Here is a 24968-nt window from a genome sequence, read left to right on the forward strand (position 1 = left end):
ATGGTACATCAATAGAGACAGAGACTGTCTGAACTGCAGATTTCCCCTTTAAACCCCACTATGTTGTCAATGTCACAAGAACATCACTACCCTATTCTAGCTACATATTTTATTATACCCCTACTGTCTTGTGGCTTACTGCTTGGCAAGTTTTGTTGCATCAATATATTTTCAAAAGTCACTAGTATCTAGCTACAAGTAACTGCCAAAATAATAGAAAAACTTGAGTAAATGAGGGTTCTGGTGGCTCTGTTATGGTGTGTGGTGCATTTTCCTGACATGGTTTATGACCACTCAACCCATAGAGCAGTGGTATTCACATTATTTCAGCGCAAACCCCCAATTTTTTCAGCCAGATTTTTACATCAACAAATAACCTTCAATTCATTGCATTTTCATCTCTTATCAAAATGAGAAACCAATAAATACATTTACTCAAAAATGTTATCTTTCAAATAATCTTTCTGAAAAACGTTTGTATATTGTCCCATACAACAATTGGTACCCTATTTTTTATTTATTTTTTGACATTTTGGCGACCCCACTACAGTTCCGTCGCAACCCTGACTTTGAATATCACTGCCCTAGAGGGCAAGATTAACACCAGTACTGTACATACACAACCATGTGATTAGCGATCAGCTTCAATTTATGGTGAATCATTTCTATCCTGATGGGAGTGGATGACAATGCCCCCATCCACAGGGCACGAGTGGTCCCTGAATGGTTTGATAGGAATAAAAACGATTTAAACCATATGCCATGGCCGTCTCAGTCACTAGATCTCAACCCAATTGAACATGTATGGGAGATTCTGAAGCAGCGCCTGAGACAGCATTTTCCACCACCATCAACAAAATACCACATTATGGAATTTCTCTTGGAAAAATGGTGTCGCATCTCTCCAGTAGAGTTTCAGACACTTTGAGAATCTATAACAAGGTGCATTGAAGCTCTTCTGATGACTCCTGTTGGCCCAACGCCCTATTAGGACACTTTATATTGTTACTGTTATTTTGCCAGTTACCTGTACATACTTCTAAGTAGCATAATGTCACTGTGAATAGCTTGAAGGATTGTGAGAATTGCTGAAAGAGCAAAGGAACATGCAGAAGCAGATGATGTTGCTGTTATTTATTAATCATTACAAATGAGAAAAAAGATTACCCTCTACATTTATCATTGAAAATACATTCATTCTACAATGAAGGTATAAGAACATAATACTAAGTGCTGCCGATTGTGGAAATACACTGACATGATAGATTTAAATAAAACGTAACAAGAAAACAAATTTGAACTAAGACATTCAATGTCATGAGGATAATTCCTATATCAGTGTGCATGTTGTCTCCCTAGACGTTTAGCGCCTCCTCCTGCGCTGTCTGGTTGTCCCCGGGGCCGCAGTCGCTCCTGCATCACAGTCTGTGACATGACATCCGCACGACTCAACGTGGATGTAGGAGTGCTTGACCTTTGACCCATCAGGGCACATCAGCTCCACCTCTTTCTGGCTAGTGGTCGCCTCTTGGCAGCAGGAGCAGTAGTGCATCATGGTGTTCGCCTCTGCTGAGTACCTGCACATTCACAGAAACACAAGACAAGTTGAAAAGAGGGCTTGAATTCCCTAGGTTGTCTTGCCAAGATGAGCACAGGAACAATAAGTAAGTCAAATAGGCTCCTAGTTCATAAAGGGCACACTAGACAGCGAATAGGTGATCACTGACTGGGGCTTGCATGACATTGACTAGTGCTGCATTCAGCATCTGTAGTACTTACATGGAAGAGGTTCCACAGTTTCCTGAGCAGGAATTGATCTCCACAGGCTCAGCGGTCGCACAGCCACTGATGACAATGCTATTGGTGGTGTACTTCATCTCACAGACATTCCTGCGTTCTGTGCCTGGTCAGGAAAGATGCATCAACAGTTATTGTTTGAAACAGTATGACACAGTAGATGAAGCAGAAACAGCCAACATGTACATTATTGGCCAGTATGTAGGCACACAATGTTTCCTGTTGTTCTTATTTAGGTGACATAGCATGCTATTATTAACCAGTAGTTGCGTGGTTATTAGGACTGTTGGCTGGATGTGTTACTTACAGGTCTTGCAACATCCATTTGCATCTGTCTTTTCTGTTCCCTGGGGTGAAAAATAGGAGAGATGATTTATAAGCGGCAGATTGTATACATTATGCGAGCTCCCTTCCATTCTAAATGTTACTGAAACATCTATCGCTATGACCCAAGAGCACTAGAAATTATAGTAACATTCTGAGTGAGAATGGGAAACAGTGTAACTTCAGTGTTGATTGTCCCCACGAAGGAGGTGAGATAGGATAGAAACTCACTGGAACACAGTTCTCTGGGCTGAATGCAGGGCACACAGTCTTCACCTCCACTGGTATATATTGGTCATATGTTTTGTCACACGTGTACATCACACATTTGTCACCAGGTGGTGACCATGTTTCGTTCACCTGTCGCACAAGGAGAAGTTGATGAAGAATTATGATGGAGTTTCAGATCATGCAGACAGATTTTGCATCCTCATACACTCTTGTGGTACTCACCTGAATAGTGTGTTTGGTCTTATCTGGCATATTAACCACACAGCTTGTCTGTACACACTTCCCACAACACTGACCAGGTATGGCCTGATACTGGAAGCCCTAAGACGAGGATGGAGAGTACATTAGTAAATCATTGGTAACCTACTTCATAAGCCTCCAGAGTTGGCTACTGCAAGTTTTTTATAAATATGTAAATCCATTTATCATGTTTGTTAAGAGAGACATGACTACCTGTGAACATGTAGTGTCGCAGGAGATATTTGTGCACACAATGTTGTTGAGCTTGGTGCTAGGATCCATGGTCGAGCTGCAGATACAATTCTCACATGTTCCTTTGGGAACTTCAGCACCAGCCTGGAGAGAAAGAGAGAAACACAAGTTATAATCCACTATAACAGACTGTTTGAATAGAGGAGGGTCAGAGTGCAAAGGGAGCAGCTCTATAGTAGAATGTGGCCAATTATGAGGGCAGCATTCACAATACAGCTTATCTCAAGCTATGTGTGTGGGTATCTTTCAGAAGCTTGTTGAATTTAATTTATTTGAAATGATTTATTCTTACCTGGTACTCAATGTTATTGTAGACACATACACCCTTAGGAACTGAACAGACACACATTGAGAAGGAATCAGTCAGTGATACCAGTGATTCATGTCATAGTTAACACAAACGTAATTCAAACCAGTGATACCTGGGAATTACAAAGTCAATGAACTAACTAAACCACTGATGAAGTAAATCAAAGGGACCTACCACAGGTATACTCTGGACAGCAGCTTGAGTTGGACGTGCTTATAATTGCCTCCCACCCTGGCTGGCAGTCCATCATGACTTTGGGGCAAAGCAGTGCATCGCACTCTGTTACAGAGGTAACCAATGAGAAGTGATTAAAAGACAAGCCTATAGAGGGTCAAATAACCCATATAACCCTACAGAACACTTCAGATAATCTTGGTCTAGTACTGTATGAATAAGAGTTGGCATTCTAATGATTTACTGAAGGGTCTGTTCCATCACTCACCACATGTATATTTCTGGCAGCAGCCTTCTGTCTTGTTCACCAGTCTGTAACCGGTCTCATTGCAGATGGGTATGGCTGGTGTGGGGCAAGTGATAGGCTGGCACTGGACAATCATGGAGTCCATGTCACAGGTGCACTGCTGGCAACTACTCTCCCATGTATCACCAGGCTTAAGAAAAAACAGGGTAATGTCAGGTCAATACATAAAAAGAAAAGAGTAACTCAAATGTTGTTGTTCTGCAATGAACTGGATTTAACCATGGCAGTTAATATGAACCATCATTAGGTGAGAAGAAATGGGTTGGAAGTGGTTATTCAGAGATGAAACTTTTTCTGGTCTGGTCTTTGGAAGGAATACAGAGGACAAGACCTATGCTATGTCAATGAAAAGTATCCATCCTAAGTATGTGAGTTTCCGTGACTCACGTGAAATGCATCTCATGATATGTCTATGTGAGAATGAATATCTGGAGAATATTTAGATGGAGGAAATTCTTACCATTTGGGGGTTGCCATCAGGTCCGGTGCAGCCTGAAAAATAAATACAGGGTGTGTTTAAAATGTTTGTCTCACATAGTTGGGGTCAAGTTCTTTACACCTCCTCATTTTAACTGTTCCATTACAAATAAAGCCAGTAAACCATGATTCGTGCTGGATTAAAGGTTTAAAAGTACAGAAAGGTCTAATTCTTATATTGATAGCTACCTGCAAAATGACCCATAACCCATTCTTACCACAGGAGACCACACAAGTATCAGAGTAGGTGCTGAACAAGACGGTTTTAGATGGACAGAAGCAACCCTCCTTCGTCTTATTGATCATTTGGGTTTGGTTGTTCAAATACTTCTCATTATATCTGAGTGCAAAAGAGGTTTGGGATTATGCAGTAGATCCTTTATTTAAAAGAAGGCTCATATGAAGGAAATTCATATGACATCCAATCAGACTTAAGCTTACCTGGTATTACATGTTGGTTCAACTGCTGGACCACATGGCATGTACACCTTAGTGGCTGGGCATGTATGCTCTGCAGGACAAAAATAGGTCACAGTTATGCTAAACACCAGCAAACATTTTTTTAAAGTAGTTGCCTATGACAAAAGTCGCTGCCTATGAATTTGTGGCATGACTACTATGCTTGGATTCATAGCTCACCACATTCTCCATCGGTGGACTTCCTCCATTCAATGCAGATCCCTTTATTTGCACATTCAGATGCATACGCCTCCAGACTAGAGCAGCTAGAATTAGCATTGTAGCAGACATCTGATCTACAGGCCTGAACGAAGGCATCAGGAGAAACTGCTTTATGGCATTCCTCAAAGACCCTTTGACAGAAAAGAACATAGTGATTTAGAGAGATGCATGGAGTGCAAACTTTAACCAGAAATGCCAATGGAATGGTACCTGTATTATGGTAAAAAAAACTGGTTTCAAATACAAGCAAATTAACATGACAGAAAACGTACATTACAATTGATAAAACACATTAGGAAGTGAATGATTATTTAGGCATTCCTATTGTGTGCTTGTTCCCTTTTTCAAACTTAGTTTGATATGTTCCTTACTTGCTGTTCATGATTTCACAAATGGCTGTCTTGCAGGGGGTAGGGGATGTGCTTGTGGGTGGTGCTGTTGGAGGAGTTGGACAGTCCTGGTTTGGAATTAGCCACTGGCTAGCTGCGACTGAGCAGCTCTGAATCTGACCATTAGGTGACTGGCAGTCATTCTTCTGGGAATTATCACAGGTACCTTGAAAAATAGGGATATTGCATAGTGTAAAACCTAGTTAGCAAGGCCAGGTCATAGTTTTTAGTTGTATTCAATTTTATAGGGTGGTCTAGATAGGAGCATCTACTGAAAGTTTGAAACTGTGAAATGTATATTGACCCTCTTTAATAATACTCACCACACTGGCCCTCTGTGCTGCTTTGGAAGAGGGAGTAAGGAAGGTTGATGCTAAATGATGACCCCTTGTAAGACACCTGAACCTTAAGATCAGGGATCTCCAGCACGACCTCCACACCAGTACTTGTTAGAGCAATGTCACCCATTCTGTAAGCTGGGTAGATTCGTTTACTGTTGACATATACCTGCATTTGTGCAAAAATGAATACACATTTAGATGGTTGAGTCATGTGTTATCTTGAAAGTAGTAACATGACAATGTTAACCCCATTATTGGTTTTAATTTAAAGTTATGGGATTTTAATAATGCATGATAACGCAGCAGCATAAAATGCAGGAGCATAAAAAAATACAAGCAATGAGAATGATATTTTTGAAATAGTTACCATGTTTTCTGTTGTTTCACCAGATCTCTGCTGGGTAAGAATCACTTCATAGGAATTGTAGTGAATGATAAGGGACTGAGGACAGAATCCATTGTCAGCGTTTCCACAGTAGTGATTATCAACAATAATGGTAAGGTTGTATTTGAAGTTGATTTCTTTCACTAAGATGTATGAGCAGTTCTCCTGGAAATTGTAATATACTCCATCAAATGTCATGTAGTGAGATCCACCCCATCCACTGCATACACCTGCAACATGTTAAAATATGAGTTGATAATAATCAAGCTATTGACAGAGGACATTAAAAAGGAATGAGCAATAATGTCTTATTTTCATTCAGATTGTTGGGTTGTATGTTGTCACTTACATTCACATTCATATGTAAAGCAGCATCCAGTTGAATCGTAGACCTTGACAGGTGGACGGCCATTCTCACACTGTAGTGGCTCCACTGGCTTGCATTTTACTGGTAGCTGGACAACAATGCCATCCTGGCAAATTGCTGTGGTACAGCTATTCAGCTGCCAAGATTCTCCATTCTGCCATTGATTTGATAAGGGAAAGCAATTACTCAATCATTCACAAGGAGGGTTAAACATACTCTAAGTGTACGTCAAGGCATGGACTCTACAAGGTGTCGAAAGCTTTCCACAGGGACGCTGGCCAATGTTGTCTCCAGTGCTTCCCAAAGTTGTGTCAAGTTGCCTGGATGTCCTTTGGGTGGTGGACCATTCTTGATACATAAAGGAAACTGTTTAGCGTGGAAAAACCCAGCCTTGTTGCAGTTCTTGACACAAACAAGTGAGCTTGGCACCTACTACCATACTCCATTCAAAGGCACTTCAATCTTTTGTCTTGCCCATTCAACCTCTGAATTGCACAGATACACAATCCATGTCTCAAGCAGTACACCACAAAGAGATATATAAATATTCACCCATTTTATTATTACCCCCCCCCCAAAAAAAAGATTTGTAGGGAAAAAATGACCTTTCTTGGTGGCTGAACACTAGTGCAGTCTGAGGAGGATTGAGTTGTTGGTGGTGTGGTCGTGGTCTCTTCTGACGTTGTGGGTGAAACAGTGGGTGGTGTAGAGGAAGGACATGGATTTGATTCCACTTCAACTTGACACGTTGTTTTACAGTAAGCGGTGAAGCACCACCCTGAACCATCAGTCACATTATACACTAGGTTCCCTGATTGTTGAGAAAGGCAAGTGTTATAACATTTCATTTTGCAAAGTTCTTTAAAAGATTAGGGAAATGTAATTTATTTTGATTGTCTGAATGATATTTATAACATGTTACCTGGTAGATATTGTGTCCCATTAACATTGCAAATACACTGGATGGTGGTGACTACTTGTGATGTAGGTGTAATAATCACTTGATGCGATGTTGAAGGAGTTCTTGTTGTTTCTAATGGGCCTGTGATGACAACTGGCTCAGTTGTTGTTTCTTCAACTGTTGTAGTTTCACCTGTGGTAGGTGTAGTTGTTGTGGGTGCAATTGTAGTTGTTGTTAAAGTAGTGGGATTGGATGTTATGACTATTGGCCCTGATGTTTCTTCACCAGTTGCTGTGGGCTGTGATGTTGAGGTTTCAACAATTACAGTGGTGGAAGTGGTTGTTGGGCCGGTGGGGACTTCTTTAGGTGGCTTTGTGGATGTAGATGGAATTGTCTCAGTTGTGGTTTCTTCAACTGTTGTAGTTCCACCTGTGGTAGGTGTCGTTGTTGTAGGTGCAATTGTAGTTGTTGTTAAAGTAGTGGGATTGGATGTTATGACTATTGGTCCTGATGTTTCTTCACCTGTTGCTGTGGGCTGTGATGTTGATGTAGAGGTTTCAACAATTACAGTGGTGGAAGTGGTTGTTGGGCCGGTGGGGACTTCTTTAGGTGGCTTTGTGGATGTAGATGGAATTGTCTCAGTTGTGGTTTCTTCAACTGTTGTAGTTCCACCTGTGGTAGGTGTAGTTACCTCTGGAGTTGTAATGGGTGCCTTTGTAATTGTGGTTAATGTTGTGGGATTGGAAGTTATGACAACTGGCCCTGTTGTTTCTTCACCTGTTGCTGTGGGCTGTGATGTTGAGGTTTCAACAATTACAGTGGTGGAAGTGGTTGTTGGGCCGGAGGTGACTTCTTTAGGTGGCTTTGTGGATGTAGATGAACTTGTCTCAGTTGTGGTTTCTTCAGTTCTTGTAGTTCCACCTGTGGTGGGTGTAGTTACCTCTGTAGTTGTTGTAAAAGTAGTGGGATTGGATGTTATGAATACTGGCCCTGTTGTTTCTTCACCTGTTGCTGTGGGCTGTGCTGTTGATGTTGAGGTTTCAACATTTACAGTGGTGGAAGTGGTTGTTGGGCCGGAGGTGACTTCTTTAGGTGGCTTTGTGGACGTAGATGGAATTGTCTCAATTGTGGTTTCTTCAACTGTTGTAGTTCCACTTGTGGTAGGTGTAGTTACCTCTGTAGTTGTAATGGGTGCCTTTGTAATTGTGGTTGATGTTGCTGGATTGGAAGTTATGACAACTGGCCCTGTGGTTTCTTCAGCTGTTGCTGTGGGCTGTGATGTTGATGTTGAGGTTTCAACAATTACAGTGGTGGAAGTGGTTGTTGGGCCGGTGGGGACTTCTTTAGGTGGCTTTGTGGATGTAGATGGAATTGTCTCAGTTGTGGTTTCTTCAACTGTTGTAGTTCCACCTGTGGTAGGTGTCGTTGTTGTAGGTGCAATTGTAGTTGTTGTTAAAGTAGTGGGATTGGATGTTATGACTATTGGTCCTGATGTTTCTTCACCTGTTGCTGTGGGCTGTGATGTTGATGTTGAGGTTTCAACAATTACAGTGGTGGAAGTGGTTGTTGGGCCGGTGGGGACTTCTTTAGGTGGCTTTGTGGATGTAGATGGAATTGTCTCAGTTGTGGTTTCTTCAACTGTTGTAGTTCCACCTGTGGTAGGTGTCGTTGTTGTTGGTGCAATTGTAGTTGTTGTTAAAGTAGTGGGATTGGATGTTATGACTATTGGCCCTGATGTTTCTTCACCTGTTGCTGTGGGCTGTGATGTTGATGTTGAGGTTTCAACAATTACAGTGGTGGAAGTGGTTGTTGGGCCGGTGGGGACTTCTTTAGGTGGCTTTGTGGATGTAGATGGAATTGTCTCAGTTGTGGTTTCTTCAACTGTTGTAGTTCCACCTGTGGTAGGTGTCGTTACCTCTGGAGTTGTAATGGGTGCAATTGTAGTTGTTGTTAGAAGTAGCTGGGATTGGATGTTATGACTATTGGCCCTGATGTTTCTTCACCTGTTGCTGTGGGCTGTGATGTTGATGTTGAGGTTTCAACAATTACAGTGGTGGAAGTGGTTGTTGGGCCGGTGGGGACTTCTTTAGGTGGCTTTGTGGATGTAGATGGAATTGTCTCAGTTGTGGTTTCTTCAACTGTTGTAGTTCCACCTGTGGTAGGTGTCGTTGTTGTTGGTTCAATTGTAGTTGTTGTTAAAGTAGTGGGATTGGATGTTATGACTATTGGCCCTGATGTTTCTTCACCTGTTGCTGTGGGCTGTGATGTTGATGTTGAGGTTTCAACAATTACAGTGGTGGAAGTGGTTGTTGGGCCGGTGGGGACTTCTTTAGGTGGCTTTGTGGATGTAGATGGAATTGTCTCAGTTGTGGTTTCTTCAACTGTTGTAGTTCCACCTGTGGTAGGTGTCGTTGTTGTAGGTGCAATTGTAGTTGTTGTTAAAGTAGTGGGATTGGATGTTATGACTATTGGTCCTGATGTTTCTTCACCTGTTGCTGTGGGCTGTGATGTTGATGTAGAGGTTTCAACAATTACAGTGGTGGAAGTGGTTGTTGGGCCGGTGGGGACTTCTTTAGGTGGCTTTGTGGATGTAGATGGAATTGTCTCAGTTGTGGTTTCTTCAACTGTTGTAGTTCCACCTGTGGTAGGTGTAGTTACCTCTGGAGTTGTAATGGGTGCCTTTGTAATTGTGGTTAATGTTGTGGGATTGGAAGTTATGACAACTGGCCCTGTTGTTTCTTCACCTGTTGCTGTGGGCTGTGATGTTGAGGTTTCAACAATTACAGTGGTGGAAGTGGTTGTTGGGCCGGAGGTGACTTCTTTAGGTGGCTTTGTGGATGTAGATGGAATTGTCTCAGTTGTGGTTTCTTCAACTGTTGTAGTTCCACCTGTGGTAGGTGTCGTTGTTGTAGGTGCAATTGTAGTTGTTGTTAAAGTAGTGGGATTGGATGTTATGACTATTGGCCCTGATGTTTCTTCACCAGTTGCTGTGGGCTGTGATGTTGAGGTTTCAACATTTACAGTGGTGGAAGTGGTTGTTGGGCCGGTGGTGACTTCTTTAGGTGGCTTTGTGGATGTAGATGGAATTGTCTCAGTTGTGGTTTCTTCAACTGTTGTAGTTCCACCTGTGGTAGGTGTCGTTGTTGTTGGTTCAATTGTAGTTGTTGTTAAAGTAGTGGGATTGGATGTTATGACTATTGGCCCTGATGTTTCTTCACCTGTTGCTGTGGGCTGTGATGTTGATGTTGAGGTTTCAACAATTACAGTGGTGGAAGTGGTTGTTGGGCCGGTGGGGACTTCTTTAGGTGGCTTTGTGGATGTAGATGGAATTGTCTCAGTTGTGGTTTCTTCAACTGTTGTAGTTCCACCAGTGGTAGGTGTCGTTGTTGTAGGTGCAATTGTAGTTGTTGTTAAAGTAGTGGGATTGGATGTTATGACTATTGGTCCTGATGTTTCTTCACCTGTTGCTGTGGGCTGTGATGTTGATGTGAGGTTTCAACATTTACAGTGGTGGAAGTGGTTGTTGGGCCGGTGGTGACTTCTTTAGGTGGCTTTGTGGATGTAGATGGAATTGTCTCAGTTGTGGTTTCTTCAACTGTTGTAGTTCCACCTGTGGTAGGTGTCGTTGTTGTTGGTTCAATTGTAGTTGTTGTTAAAGTAGTGGGATTGGATGTTATGACTATTGGCCCTGATGTTTCTTCACCTGTTGCTGTGGGCTGTGATGTTGATGTTGAGGTTTCAACAATTACAGTGGTGGAAGTGGTTGTTGGGCCGGTGGTGACTTCTTTAGGTGGCTTTGTGGATGTAGATGGAATTGTCTCAGTTGTGGTTTCTTCAACTGTTGTAGTTCCACCTGTGGTAGGTGTCGTTGTTGTAGGTGCAATTGTAGTTGTTGTTAAAGTAGTGGGATTGGATGTTATGACTATTGGTCCTGATGTTTCTTCACCTGTTGCTGTGGGCTGTGATGTTGATGTTGAGGTTTCAACAATTACAGTGGTGGAAGTGGTTGTTGGGCCGGAGGTGACTTCTTTAGGTGGCTTTGTGGATGTAGATGGAATTGTCTCAGTTGTGGTTTCTTCAACTGTTGTAGTTCCACCTGTGGTAGGTGTCGTTACCTCTGTAGTTGTAATGGGTGCCTTTGTAGTTGTGGTTAATGTTGTGGGATTGGAAGTTATGACAACTGGCCCTGTTGTTTCTTCACCTGTTGCTGTGGGCTGTGATGTTGATGTTGAGGTTTCAACAATTACAGTGGTGGAAGTGGTTGTTGGGCCGGTGGTGACTTCTTTAGGTGGCTTTGTGGATGTAGATGGAATTGTCTCAGTTGTGGTTTCTTCAACTGTTGTAGTTCCACCTGTGGTAGGTGTCGTTGTTGTAGGTGCAATTGTAGTTGTTGTTAAAGTAGTGGGATTGGATGTTATGACTATTGGCCCTGATGTTTCTTCACCTGTTGCTGTGGGCTGTGATGTTGATGTTGAGGTTTCAACAATTACAGTGGTGGAAGTGGTTGTTGGGCCGGAGGTGACTTCTTTAGGTGGCTTTGTGGATGTAGATGGAATTGTCTCAGTTGTGGTTTCTTCAACTGTTGTAGTTCCACCTGTGGTAGGTGTCGCCTCTGGTTGTATGGTGCAATTGTAGTTGTTGTTAAAGTAGTGGGATTGGATGTTATGACTATTGGCCCTGATGTTTCTTCACCTGTTGCTGTGGGCTGTGATGTTGATGTAGAGGTTTCAACATTTACAGTGGTGGAAGTGGTTGTTGGGCCGGAGGTGACTTCTTTAGGTGGCTTTGTGGATGTAGATGGAATTGTCTCAGTTGTGGTTTCTTCAACTGTTGTAGTTCCACCTGTGGTAGGTGTCGTTGTTGTTGGTGCAATTGTAGTTGTTGTTAAAGTAGTGGGATTGGATGTTATGACTATTGGCCCTGATGTTTCTTCACCTGTTGCTGTGGGCTGTGATGTTGATGTTGAGGTTTCAACAATTACAGTGGTGGAAGTGGTTGTTGGGCCGGTGGTGACTTCTTTAGGTGGCTTTGTGGATGTAGATGGAATTGTCTCAGTTGTGGTTTCTTCAACTGTTGTAGTTCCACCTGTGGTAGGTGTCGTTGTTGTAGGTGCAATTGTAGTTGTTGTTAAAGTAGTGGGATTGGATGTTATGACTATTGGCCCTGATGTTTCTTCACCTGTTGCTGTGGGCTGTGATGTTGATGTTGAGGTTTCAACAATTACAGTGGTGGAAGTGGTTGTTGGGCCGGTGGTGACTTCTTTAGGTGGCTTTGTGGATGTAGATGGAATTGTCTCAGTTGTGGTTTCTTCAACTGTTGTAGTTCCACCTGTGGTAGGTGTCGTTGTTGTTGGTGCAATTGTAGTTGTTGTTAAAGTAGTGGGATTGGATGTTATGACTATTGGCCCTGATGTTTCTTCACCTGTTGCTGTGGGCTGTGATGTTGATGTTGAGGTTTCAACAATTACAGTGGTGGAAGTGGTTGTTGGGCCGGTGGGGACTTCTTTAGGTGGCTTTGTGGATGTAGATGGAATTGTCTCAGTTGTGGTTTCTTCAACTGTTGTAGTTCCACCTGTGGTAGGTGTCGTTGTTGTAGGTGCAATTGTAGTTGTTGTTAAAGTAGTGGGATTGGATGTTATGACTATTGGTCCTGATGTTTCTTCACCTGTTGCTGTGGGCTGTGATGTTGATGTTGAGGTTTCAACAATTACAGTGGTGGAAGTGGTTGTTGGGCCGGTGGTGACTTCTTTAGGTGGCTTTGTGGATGTAGATGGAATTGTCTCAGTTGTGGTTTCTTCAACTGTTGTAGTTCCACCTGTGGTAGGTGTCGTTGTTGTTGGTGCAATTGTAGTTGTTGTTAAAGTAGTGGGATTGGATGTTATGACTATTGGCCCTGATGTTTCTTCACCTGTTGCTGTGGGCTGTGATGTTGATGTTGAGGTTTCAACAATTACAGTGGTGGAAGTGGTTGTTGGGCCGGTGGTGACTTCTTTAGGTGGCTTTGTGGATGTAGATGGAATTGTCTCAGTTGTGGTTTCTTCAACTGTTGTAGTTCCACCTGTGGTAGGTGTCGTTGTTGTAGGTGCAATTGTAGTTGTTGTTAAAGTAGTGGGATTGGATGTTATGACTATTGGCCCTGATGTTTCTTCACCTGTTGCTGTGGGCTGTGATGTTGATGTTGAGGTTTCAACATTTACAGTGGTGGAAGTGGTTGTTGGGCCGGTGGTGACTTCTTTAGGTGGCTTTGTGGATGTAGATGGAATTGTCTCAGTTGTGGTTTCTTCAACTGTTGTAGTTCCACCTGTGGTAGGTGTAGTTACCTCTGTAGTTGTAATGGGTGCCTTTGTAATTGTGGTTAATGTTGTGGGATTGGAAGTTATGACAACTGGCCCTGTTGTTTCTTCACCTGTTGCTGTGGGCTGTGATGTTGAGGTTTCAACAATTACAGTGGTGGAAGTGGTTGTTGGGCCGGACGTGACTTCTTTAGGTGGCTTTGTGGATGTAGATGGAATTGTCTCAGTTGTGGTTTCTTCAACTGTTGTAGTTCCACCTGTGGTAGGTGTCGTTGTTGTAGGTGTAATTGTAGTTGTTGTTAAAGTAGTGGGATTGGATGTTATGACTATTGGCCCTGATGTTTCTTCACCTGTTGCTGTGGGCTGTGATGTTGAGGTTTCAACAATTACAGTGGTGGAAGTGGTTGTTGGGCCGCTGGTGACTTCTTTAGGTGGCTTTGTGGATGTAGATGGAATTGTCTCAGTTGTGGTTTCTTCAACTGTTGTAGTTCCACCTGTGGTAGGTGTCGTTGTTGTTGGTTCAATTGTAGTTGTTGTTAAAGTAGTGGGATTGGATGTTATGACTATTGGCCCTGATGTTTCTTCACCTGTTGCTGTGGGCTGTGATGTTGATGTTGAGGTTTCAACAATTACAGTGGTGGAAGTGGTTGTTGGGCCGGTGGGGACTTCTTTAGGTAGCTTTGTGGATGTAGATGGAATTGTCTCAGTTGTGGTTTCTTCAACTGTTGTAGTTCCACCTGTGGTAGGTGTCGTTACCTCTGTAGTTGTAATGGGTGCCTTTGTAATTGTGGTTAATGTTGTGGGATTGGAAGTTATGACAACTGGCCCTGTTGTTTCTTCACCTGTTGCTGTGGGCTGTGAGTGTGTGAGGTTTCAACAATTACAGTGGTGGAAGTGGTTGTTGGGCCGGTGGTGACTTCTTTAGGTGGCTTTGTGGATGTAGATGGACTTGTCTCAGTTGTGGTTTCTTCAGCTGTTGTAGTTCCACCTGTGGTGGGTGTAGTTACCTCATTAGTTGTTGTAAAAGTAGTGGGATTGGATGTTATGAATACTGGCCCTGTTGTTTCTTCACCTGTTGCTGTGGGCTGTGATGTTGATGTAGAGGTTTCAACAATTACAGTGGTGGAAGTGGTTGTTGGGCCGGTGGTGACTTCTTTAGGTGGCTTTGTGGATGTAGATGGAATTGTCTCAATTGTGGTTTCTTCAACTGTTGTAGTTCCACTTGTGGTAGGTGTAGTTACCTCTGTAGTTGTAATGGGTGCATTTGTAATTGTGGTTGATGTTGCTGGATTGGAAGTTATGACAACTGGCCCTGTGGTTTCTTCACCTGTTGCTGTGGGCTGTGATGTTGATGTAGACGTTTCAACAATTACAGTGGTGGAAGTGGTTGTTGGGCCGGAGGTGACTTCTTTAGGTGGCTTTGTGGATGTAGATGGAATTGTCTCAGTTGTGGTTTCTTCAACTGTTGTAGTTCCACCTGTGGTAGGTGTCGTTGTTGTTGGTGCAATTGTAGTTGTTGTTAAAGTAGTGGGATTGGATGTTATGACTATTGGCCCTGATGTTTCTTCACCTGTTGCTGTGGGCTGTGATGTTGATGTAGAGCTTTCAACAATTACAGTGGTGGAAGTGGTTGTTGGGCCGGAGGTGACTTCTTTAGGTGGCTTTGTGGATGTAGATGGAATTGTCTCAGTTGTGGTTTCTTCAACTGTTGTAGTTCCACCTGTGGTAGGTGTCGTTGTTGTAGGTGCAATTGTAGTTGTTGTTAAAGTAGTGGGATTGGATGTTATGACTATTGGTCCTGATGTTTCTTCACCTGTTGCTGTGGGCTGTGATGTTGAAGTAAAGGTTTCAACAATTACAGTGGTGGAAGTGGTTGTCGGGCCGCTGGTGACCCCTTTAGGTGGCTTTGTGGATGCGATGATCTCAGTTGTGGTTTCTTCCTTTGTTGAAATTTCAGCTGTGGTCGATGTAGCTTCTCCACTTGTTGAGGGTTCTGTAGTTGTTGTCATCTCCATTGTTGTTGAAGACCATGTTGATGTTGATGTTGGTTCTGTTTTTGAAAAATATATATCTTTAGTTAACTCGGCCAGAAAAATGACATTTTAGTTGACCAAATAGCTCGTTTTTACAATTCAATATTTTAACATATCGTTAATATGAATTTAACTTATCATTACCACCTAGAGGTCTTCACGGGTCCACCCAAACCCGAATACTCAAGACCCCACCTGGGACCCGAGCGGTTCCGGGTCCAAAATGCAACGTTTTTCCCGGGTTCGGGTCGATTTCTGTTTGATTTTCATCAGGTCTCGAGTCAATTGTAAGTACAGCTGATAAACCTGAGTTGGCCCGAAATTACCCAATCAAAGCTCTGCATAGCTTATAGCATATTTAAATTACGCTAATAAGGTTAAATTACATACTTATAGAAGGCAAAATACAAAGTCCTTTTTGTTAACCAGTGGAGAAACTTGGCTGATAAACGTAATTTTTTTTACACTTGGGTCCAATCGGGTTTGGTCTAGACCCAGACCCGATAGGGTATGGGTCGGGTCTAGATCTAGTTATCGTCGGGTTTGGGTATAATTGTTTTTGGGTCCGTTCTTGTCCGAGTTTGATTGTCCTCGGGTCCGTTCGGGTGTGGGTCCAACTTTTTGGACCCGAAAAGGCATTTACTAACACGTTACATACCAATTTCTATTAATTGCCATCCAGATTGATATTTAGAGAAAATCTGTCTGCACTTTAATCATTCAAGAGTTTCTCTGCTTACCAGGTGTTGAGAAGTGGAAGACAGTTGTGGGCTTTAGTGTTGTTGTAAAGGCCTGTGTTGTAGTTGCATGGACAGTTGTTGTGGTCAGAGGGGATGTTGTGGTTGGTACTGGAGTTGTGGTCACTTTACAAGGGGAAATGTTCCTGGTAATGGTTCCGTTCGCGGCACAAACAGCAACTATGCAGTTACCAATCCCATCTGTTGTATTGTAGAGGGTTTCTCCATATGGGTGCTGTTTACCATTATGCAAGCATGTACAATCTACAGGGGGGAAAGGATTTTACAATTAAATTTAATCAATGTTGCTTTGGTCATTGCTAAATATGTTACTTTTATTTGGGGATGTCATCCTTACCATTTAGATCATAACTACAACTCACTCCAGTCATTGTGCAGGTGCTTTAAAGAAGAAAAAATATTTAAACATTGAAATTATTCACAGGTTCAAATTATATAGATATAAATGTTTTGTTCAAAATACCAGTAAAGAGGTAAGACTAGTCAGGACTTGGTAATAAAGTAAGTTGCGAGCAGGGCACGTTTTCATATTGTCATACAACCATAATTAGCATCACTATGGAAAAACTAGCATGACCCTTCCAATCTTTGCCGAACTCCTACCCTCTTCCCTAGAATTAAGATAGCACAGAGTACCTGGTACTTTCACAGATGGAACATTCAGAATATGCTCTGAAAGAGTACAGGTACTGTGAACTGAATTATTCAAACATACCATGTTTCACAATTTTGTGCCGGAAGATTCTGTCCATTGGTGTACTGGTTTCCTTCATTGTCATAGCAACCACATTGTTCCCTCTCCACACACTTCATTGTCTCCTCATTGAAGTAAGGTTGTGCCGCAGGACAGTTAGGATAGCAGCCTGTAATAAGCACAATAGCCAAGAGGTTACAAAAGGTCAAGTCTTGTTAAGGATAACAGTAGTCAGTGTAAATGTAGCCTGAGGCTGCTCAGACACACAGCATGTAGATGTATAACAATTGTTGGGGTCAGTTTCAGTTACAATTGTTATTCAGAAATAATATCCAAAATGAGACAAAATATGAGTTCGACGGTCATATCCTTACCTTCCAATGCTGGAATTAAACTAGAACAGTCTCCAGAGGGATTCCTGCAGGTCTTCATACACTGAGCTCCACATGCCTTGTAGTGCCACTCACATTCTCCAGTAGGGTTGTAGTAATCACAGAACAGTGCTGTTTGTGGTGGACAAAATATGGTGGACAAAAAAGTTGTCATTGTTTGAACTAGAATAATGATGCCTTTCCATGATCAACTGTCCTATATGATAATGTGTCAACCTAGTCCAGTATTGAATTGACACGCGCCTTAATTTAGTTGAAAATCACATTCACTGTTGATTGTGAAGAAACTTACGGCAAATTCGAGGGGTTCTCCAGGCTACGCATGCTCCAGCTTCATTGCAGGCCTTTGCATAAGCTGCCACTGCTGTACAGAAGCACTCACAGTCTCCACCACTGTCACAAGCACATGAGTCTCTCACACAAGCATCGTAGTAAGGAGAGGGGTCCACCTTAAAAGCACAGCAATGCAGTAAGATATACAGAAGTTGCATGGTGAAGTACATTGCTTTGTCCACAAAAGACAAGACCACATATCTTACTAGTAATATATCCTAGTTGAATATATCCATACCTGGTTCTGGCAAGCTGCGAAGACATCACTGTTAATGATGCTGCACTGTTTCTGGGCCCAAGACGCTCTGTACGGGTTGGAGGCACATGGGTGCACTACAGCGGATACACTTGGGCAGCTTGATGAAACTTTCCAGCTGTTTCCAAATTCCACCGGATCAACAACAGTCGCTTGGGCTCTAGTGGTGAAGTCATTGTTAGCGTTGCCATCATAGTTTCCACACAGACCACACACCAGCCCCTGAAGAAAAGAGATCATGATTTAAAATGATTGATTTGGCAGGGTTCTACAAAAGTCTTGGTAATATCAGTTTTGACTGAATACTGAATGCAGTTCTTTATCAGAGTATCTTAATGTACCTGGTATTGTGGGCTAAGTTTGATAAAGAGACTGGTCTTCTTGTCCCACATGAGGATTAGACCACTTTTGACTTCAATGACCAGATAATTCCCCAGAAGGCTGATCTGTTTAGGAAACTGCTCTTCTGGAGTACTCCTGACAACTTGAGCGTTTCCATCTGCCAGTATGAGTTCACTGGTCTGAAGAAGAGAAATATGGTTTCGTACATAACTTGGTCTGAAATCGGATCTCAACCTGATGTTTGGTTGATGATTTATTGATTGTTCTTTACATGAGGGATGGAATGTACAGTATTGTGTGAAGTCAAGTTGCTCATTACCCCCAGGAAGAGCTTGATGGTCTTGGAGCAGGTGGTGCCTTTAGTTCCACAAGGAACGTTCTCTGTGAGAACCCTGAAGCTGCCACTGCCGTTAGTATTGCCACAGTAGTCCTGTGCGAATGGAAAATATTATTAATATGGTTAAATTTCACACTTTTCAATGCTGATACAATTCTACCAAATAAAGAGACACAAACCTGAATGAGAGTGTATTCACAGTTTCCATTAAAGTTGAACCTTTTCTCATCAAAAGTGATATAGTGACCCTCTCCATAGATTGCACAAACTCCATCACAAAGATGTGTGGTACACTGCCATTGTCTGTCGTTGCAAGTACTGTGAACAACACACACATAATGTCAGTTTTTTCATTATTTGTAAGTCTGTGTTCATTATGTTTTCTCCCCCATGAGATGTAAGACACAAAACAGGCATACCATGTATTGCAGTCAACCTTAAGGGTCTTTCCAGATTGGTAAGTATTTCCATTGTGAGAACAAGGACAAAGTTCCTCCTTGATGCAGTCTCCGTTTCCATCAGAGACCAGTCCGTTGGGGCACATACAACCTGATGTGCACTCTGTGCTAATCTAAAGGGATTTAACAAAAAAAAGTACATAAATAAGTCATGGCAAATGAAAGAGATGTGGACTATGTTTTTGTGCGCAGAGGTGGGGGGTCTATTTGACATAACTTCGATTTTCCAAGGGTTATGTTCATTTAACACGAATCTGTATAATAGTGACAGTGTTTGACAATCCCATTTAGAGTGAATGAGGGACTCACACAGGTCATGTCCAGAGTTTTGCAGCTCTTCTGACACTCTGAACCTGAAGCTCCCGGAGGTGCAGTTGAGCAGTTGAAGAAAACCATAGGCAGTGTGCATACTGGGGATAATGATATAAGAATACAAGTTATAAAAACGATTTTCAATTCTCAAACAAGCAGAATATAATTGTAATAAGTACAGAAATATCCACATTCATTAATCACATTGTCTTACATGAATTCCTTGAATCCTCTTGGGTCGTTTCAAATGTACCTGTTTTGTGAAGGATGCATGTAAAGGGTTAAATCATATCGAGCCATATATTTTATAAATAACTATTAAATTGCAAGCAAAGAACATAAAACTTACTAAATAGTCTTGCTCCCCCAGTGCAACTCAGTGTCCCTTGTCTGCAAGTGCTGTAAAATAGTTACAGTATTAATAGTTATAGTTAGATAATCAAATGAACAGCAAATATCATTATGACATAATTTAATACACATTTTTAAATATATCCATCAAGTTTCACTAGTACTTGTATTTATTTTGGTCTCCTAGCTTTATACGTATGAGGGAGGTGCTTACCAGGTGGCACCGTCTCTGCTGATAGTCTCTCCTGCAGGGACCACTGAGCCCTTGTCATAGCAGGGACAGTTGGTGGGGGCAACACACTGGCCAGCCTCGTCCATGTAGGTGCCCTCTGCACAGCCACAGCCGTCCACCGGAACAAACTCCACCTGGCAAGATTGGTCTGTCATGCTCAGGGAGCGGCAGGTGCGTCCACAGCTGGTCATGTTGTAGGTATAAACTGTTTGACTTGGACAAGTGGCGAATTTATCTGAGAAAAGTCATTAGATATGAGTAGTATTAGCAAGACCATTTTTGGTTTCCTTATATCTTTGTATTTGTGCAGTTATTTCTTCAGGTTGTTTGTATTTAGTAACTCAACCCTACAGTTGTTGTTTCAGTAAATCATTCTATTCTAATAAATTTTCAGCACTCATTAAAATGACACATTGATGCCGTGTTGTCTACTCACTGCAGATAGTGTCTCTCCAGCCGCTGAGCTGGATACCCTCGGCAGCACAAGCGTGGACATAAGAGGAGACGGCAGCACACATGCAGTCCTCACTCTTCTCGCAGTTACAGCTGTCATACATGCAGTTCTGTTGGAAAAAGAGTCAAAGTGTGTCAGGACTATAACCTCATCACATAAGAGTTTAATGGTTTTACTTTGTGATTGTATCCTTCTTAATTAACTTACGGTTTTGTAGGTGTCAGGTCTTATTTCAGAATGGCAAGGGGAGAACACTCCTTTAGGATCTGATAACATGGAACACCAGTGCTGGGCATATTTTTCTGTGAAAAAGACAATCATCATTTCCACATACGCATATACTATCTTATATGCATTTGTTATAATCATTCAACAAGTGATTAATCTGTAGGCTTAATAAATATGTACCATTTTCAATGCTCAAACTGCAGGGGTTTTCAAAGCTAGTCTTGACATCAGGGCAGCTAGACATGGTCTTCCATGTGTTGGCAAAAGCTACAGCTGTGCCCTCCACCAATCCACTGATGACTCTGAACTCATCTGCCTGAACATCATTGTAGTTTCCGCAAAGGCCTGTGGAAAAATAATTGAAGCCATATGATGTATTATATTTTTATGAATAGAGATACTGAAGAAAAAGGTATGAAACTGGTGGATGAATCTGAAGCATACCACAGGTTGTTCCTTTGTAGGATGAGATGGTAGTTATGTAGATCTGCATAATTGGTGAAAGCTGGATCTGAAGTTGAACTCCAAGAGTTGTCTGGATAACAATGTAGAATGAGGAGGGCTTGAAGACTGTCACTTCAGCTGCAATACATTAAATAAATAGAGGGAAACCATTAATGTTTCATCTAGTGAATATAAATAATATGGAGTTTATACGCTGATCCACACTACAGTTTAATTTGGCATTACAATGGATTATCTCACCTGTATAGAGTGGGAGCTGAGAAAGAATCTGATTTACAAAAACACTTCCACATGACTGGACTCGGATCACCTGTGAATTAGATAAGATAATATATTGTATTAAATTCTCATTTGTTTCCATACATGAGCATTTTATAAGGTTGCAAACAGCCCAGCAATATTTGCCAAATCAGGGCAATTTTAAATAAGGTTATTGTTTGTTAAGACAAAATGTTTGAGGAACATTTATTTGCAAACCAGTATGATTATCTTAAATAAGTGTTTTTGTTTGGAAATGAGTTGACAGGTCCTTGTATCATTTGCTCTGAAACATATTTGGAGAGTTGCCTTACGGTGGATCTGCTGGAGAGGGAAAGGGTAACAGCCCTCATGCACGTCTCAGTGTCAGTCAACCCACACTTCATAATGTCTCCCAGCACGGTGAATTCAGTTCCATTGCATTGCTGAAAAAAAACAAGTATGAGTTTGAAGACAAAAACATGAAATGAGAGTGACTCACTTAAAGAATGACCCCTTTGGACATGTCTACTTCAACATATGGCAGGAAAAGCTATTTTACCTCACCTTTGCACTGAAAAGTTATGAATATTTTCTACTAGTTTATATTGCTTTGCTATACGGCACCATTTGCGCTGACCTTGGTCAGAATGTAAGAGCAGCCCCCATGGAAGGTGTAGGCTTTCCCATCATAGGTGTTGATGTGGGATCCTCCTTCCACAGAGCAGGTCCCAGGACAGTCCTTGTCTGTACAGGCCCACTGACCACCAGCACAGGTGCTAAAGGGAACATTTATACAGGCTCATCTGTTTGGAATGATTTGGTATGATTCATGAAAATGAGGCATGGGATATGTCATGTTTAAATCAGATGATGTACTTGGCATACCATTCTTTACAGTTGCTGGTGTAAGATTCTCCAGATTTGTATAATTGTCCATTGTGGACACAGAGGCATTCGCTCACTGGAATACAGCCACTGTTGTTGACATCATCGAAAACAGTACCTATTTGGTGAGAGATCAGGCAGAATTTTAAGACAATATTCAGAAAGATTTTAGTTCCAGACAGAAAATTATTCCTTTTCACTGTTTAAGAGATTGCTGTAACTGCATTCAGTAAGGAGTGTTATTCTAATGTTTACTTTACACAGAAAACTGCACTGCCTCCAAGAAGTAACTGAGAAAAACATTCATTATTTACTCCTTCCTTTGTCACCTTATTCAGATACTTTGCACACATTGACATAAAAGGCATAATGGGTAAAATGTAAGTTTTTTCATGATGTGCTTAAGGTTAACTTGTACACCAGAGTTGAAACTATGTGGTACCTAGAGGACAGAAGCAGCCGCCTGTACAGTGGTCTTCACACAACTGTCTGGCCTCTGGGTTGGAGCAGGTGTCAACACAGGGGCTTCCACACTCCTGGTACTCCATGTTGTAGGGGCATGTCTTATCTGACAAAATAAACATTGTGATGAACAGTTTCCTTAAAATAGATTGTGAACATGATCATTAAGTGTTTGGTGGGCATATTGAAGAGTATCTGCATGCTTACAGCAGAACTGTTTAGTCCTCCATTGCTGGGGCTTCCCCCCTGCATGAACACACTGACGGGAGTACTCTGAGATGGTGTTGCACAGGCAGAAGGAGTTGGTGCTGTTATCACAGTGGCACAGGTCAGCCAGGCAGGTCTCGACGAAGGCGTCCTTGTCCAAATAATTAGTGCAGCTACTGAAAGCTGCACTGGAGAACAGCTGCTTACAAAATTCCTACAAATAGAGACAAACCACAAAAGGTTACCATATAGAAAACATTTGATGGATCACATGGAATAATTACCATTTCTAACTTCTATTAATATTGTTTTTGTATTCTTCTTCTGTGGTTTGAATTGGAATACCTCATCTCCACAACTCTCCTCAGAAGTTAGCGTAGGCTCCTCACAGACTTCCAGAGGACCATCCAGTTTCCAGAGGTTTCCATAGTCAGAGCTAGAGAGTTTCCCACCTGCAACAACACAGACATTGACAATTAGCCTTTCCACCTACGGTATGTAATGTAGTTAAATTTCAATAGTTTGGTCTGATTTTTTATTTTACCATTGATGATGAACTCGTTGTATGTTTGGACTTCATTGAAGTCACCACACAGTCCGCAGGTCTGGTTTCTGTACTTATCGTTCATTTCAATCTGTAGAATGACCAGATGCAAGGTGTTTAGTAAAACATAAAATCTCATCCTGTTCAGCACCATTCACGTGTTCTAAGTCCTGGCTGTCCTCCACGTTTAAAACCTTTCTTTTTGTTAGTCTTTATATTAGGGAGTGACAGAAAATCTAATTCAAATCTACAAGTATTTGCAAACACTTCTTCAAATAAACATTGGAACATTAGCCTGTGTGTGTATAGCCTATACATCTTCACAGATCCTGTTAAATTCATCCTCATTCTTCAGGTAATTCTGCCTTTCAATGTTAACATTTTAGGAGGGGAGTAGACAGTGAGAGAAGGTGCAGCCAAAAATAGGTGTCTCTCACTCACGATCAACTGCTGATCATTGCCAACGATGACAAAGATTTTATGCTTTTAATCTAAAGAAAAATGTAGCATTATTAACTAATCAACCATTGAAGAGGAAAGTTAGAAAAGCAGGTATTTTACCATTAGGGAGTCATCCTTGTTCCAAACAGCAACCAGCCCCAGTTTGGCTACGACCTTCACATTGGATGTAGTCTTCACGATGCTGACTCCAGACAAGCTGAATGGCAGGGTCACCCTTCAGGAGGAAAAATATACTTAAAGGTCATCCTATACATTATGATTGTAATGTTTATTAAACTCCAGAATGTAGCACATAAAATCCTCAAGAGAGGTGCTTGCAGAATGGCGTATAAGTCAAATGACAGGGAAACTCACGTCTGCCCATTGACCACAACAACACCCTTGGATAGCTCCACCACTACACCATCCAGCTTCATGGTGATCTTGCTAATGGTGGGCTGGTTGTCCACCACCTGCCGCCTCATCTGGATGTTGAAAGCCTCATAGCTGCTCTTACACAGTGAGGTCACAACATGGTTGCAGGTGGAGGGGAGCTGGAAAAAGTCCCCGTCGAAGGTCTTGAAGTGGTAGTTACCCCATGTGCTGCAGACCTGGTCATTGTGTGAGGCATTCACTCCTGAGGGACAAGGAATACAAATGTCAGTTCCTTCTTAGATTATTGATGGATACCCAGTCATTTATTTGGTGTGCATTCTGTCAGAGATTTACCTGAAAGTGTGGATATCGTTGTGATCATAGTCGGGATGATTGTTACACTTGTGGTGGGGCTCACTGAAATAAAAGCAATTCATGAGTATTTTACAATATTATATGAATATTCCAGATGGAATTCAATAATTGCAGATATAGATTGTTGCACTGAGCTTTTAGAAGTGTATTTGATTTGCACAGCAGTATGTCCAGACAAAGAGACATTTGAGGCATGATGTGACCCATTCAATATTTGCAGCGAACCTAAGGCTCCAATCAATTCGTATCGCCGAAGTTCAGCGCTATCATGCAATTTAATTTCAAAGGGAATGTTCCTGCGTTCGGGGAGTATTCTGTGCCTGAAC

At 41.9% G+C, this 24968-nt stretch overlaps 1 protein-coding gene and 1 long non-coding RNA gene across 2 annotated transcripts; one reads left to right on the top strand and one right to left on the bottom strand.

Moving 5' to 3' along the window:
- Positions 1–1119: 1119 nt before the first annotated feature.
- On the bottom strand, positions 1120–24681 carry LOC106591145 (mucin-5B). Its single transcript, XM_082957624.1, has 50 exons — positions 24622–24681; positions 24268–24529; positions 24013–24127; positions 23452–23542; positions 23253–23359; positions 22908–23121; positions 22681–22806; positions 22239–22356; positions 21991–22129; positions 21686–21796; positions 21354–21423; positions 21093–21230; positions 20829–20993; positions 20628–20722; positions 20403–20529; positions 19949–20201; positions 19733–19782; positions 19598–19636; positions 19381–19481; positions 19033–19184; positions 18793–18931; positions 18596–18706; positions 18276–18455; positions 17917–18156; positions 17638–17794; positions 17328–17456; positions 16975–17122; positions 16597–16640; positions 16242–16502; positions 14295–15518; positions 11113–11788; positions 7198–7340; positions 6881–7086; positions 6258–6429; positions 5891–6138; positions 5506–5689; positions 5165–5348; positions 4752–4924; positions 4554–4623; positions 4331–4452; positions 4096–4127; positions 3597–3765; positions 3329–3433; positions 3137–3177; positions 2806–2928; positions 2575–2673; positions 2353–2481; positions 2105–2144; positions 1780–1903; positions 1120–1577 (listed from the first exon to the last, which is right to left on the bottom strand). Exons 1-50 carry the CDS (start codon positions 24647–24649, stop codon positions 1364–1366), a joined length of 8388 nt encoding a protein of 2795 aa, XP_082813750.1. The 5' UTR covers positions 24650–24681; the 3' UTR covers positions 1120–1363.
- On the top strand, positions 7599–8603 carry LOC145859073 (uncharacterized). The gene is made up of 3 exons (XR_014379358.1): positions 7599–7724; positions 8214–8268; positions 8524–8603. It is a non-coding gene; the product is annotated as an uncharacterized LOC145859073 (long non-coding RNA).
- Positions 24682–24968: the final 287 nt, after the last annotated feature.

The sequence above is a fragment of the Salmo salar genome, chromosome 11 (genome assembly GCF_965601325.2).
Source record: "Salmo salar chromosome 11, fSalSal1, whole genome shotgun sequence".
In the NCBI taxonomy this organism is placed as follows: Eukaryota; Metazoa; Chordata; class Actinopteri; order Salmoniformes; family Salmonidae; genus Salmo; species Salmo salar.

Coding starts and splice junctions, on each gene's coding strand:
- LOC106591145 (XM_082957624.1), bottom strand. CDS start 24,649: ATGATCACAACGATATCCACACTTTCAG. Junction 18,157..18,275: donor AACTTAGCCCACAATACCAG/GTACATTAAGAT, acceptor TCTTTTCTTCAG/GGGCTGGTGTGTGGTCTGTG. Junction 17,457..17,637: donor GAGAACCCCTCGAATTTGCC/GTAAGTTTCTTC, acceptor CACCACAAACAG/CACTGTTCTGTGATTACTAC.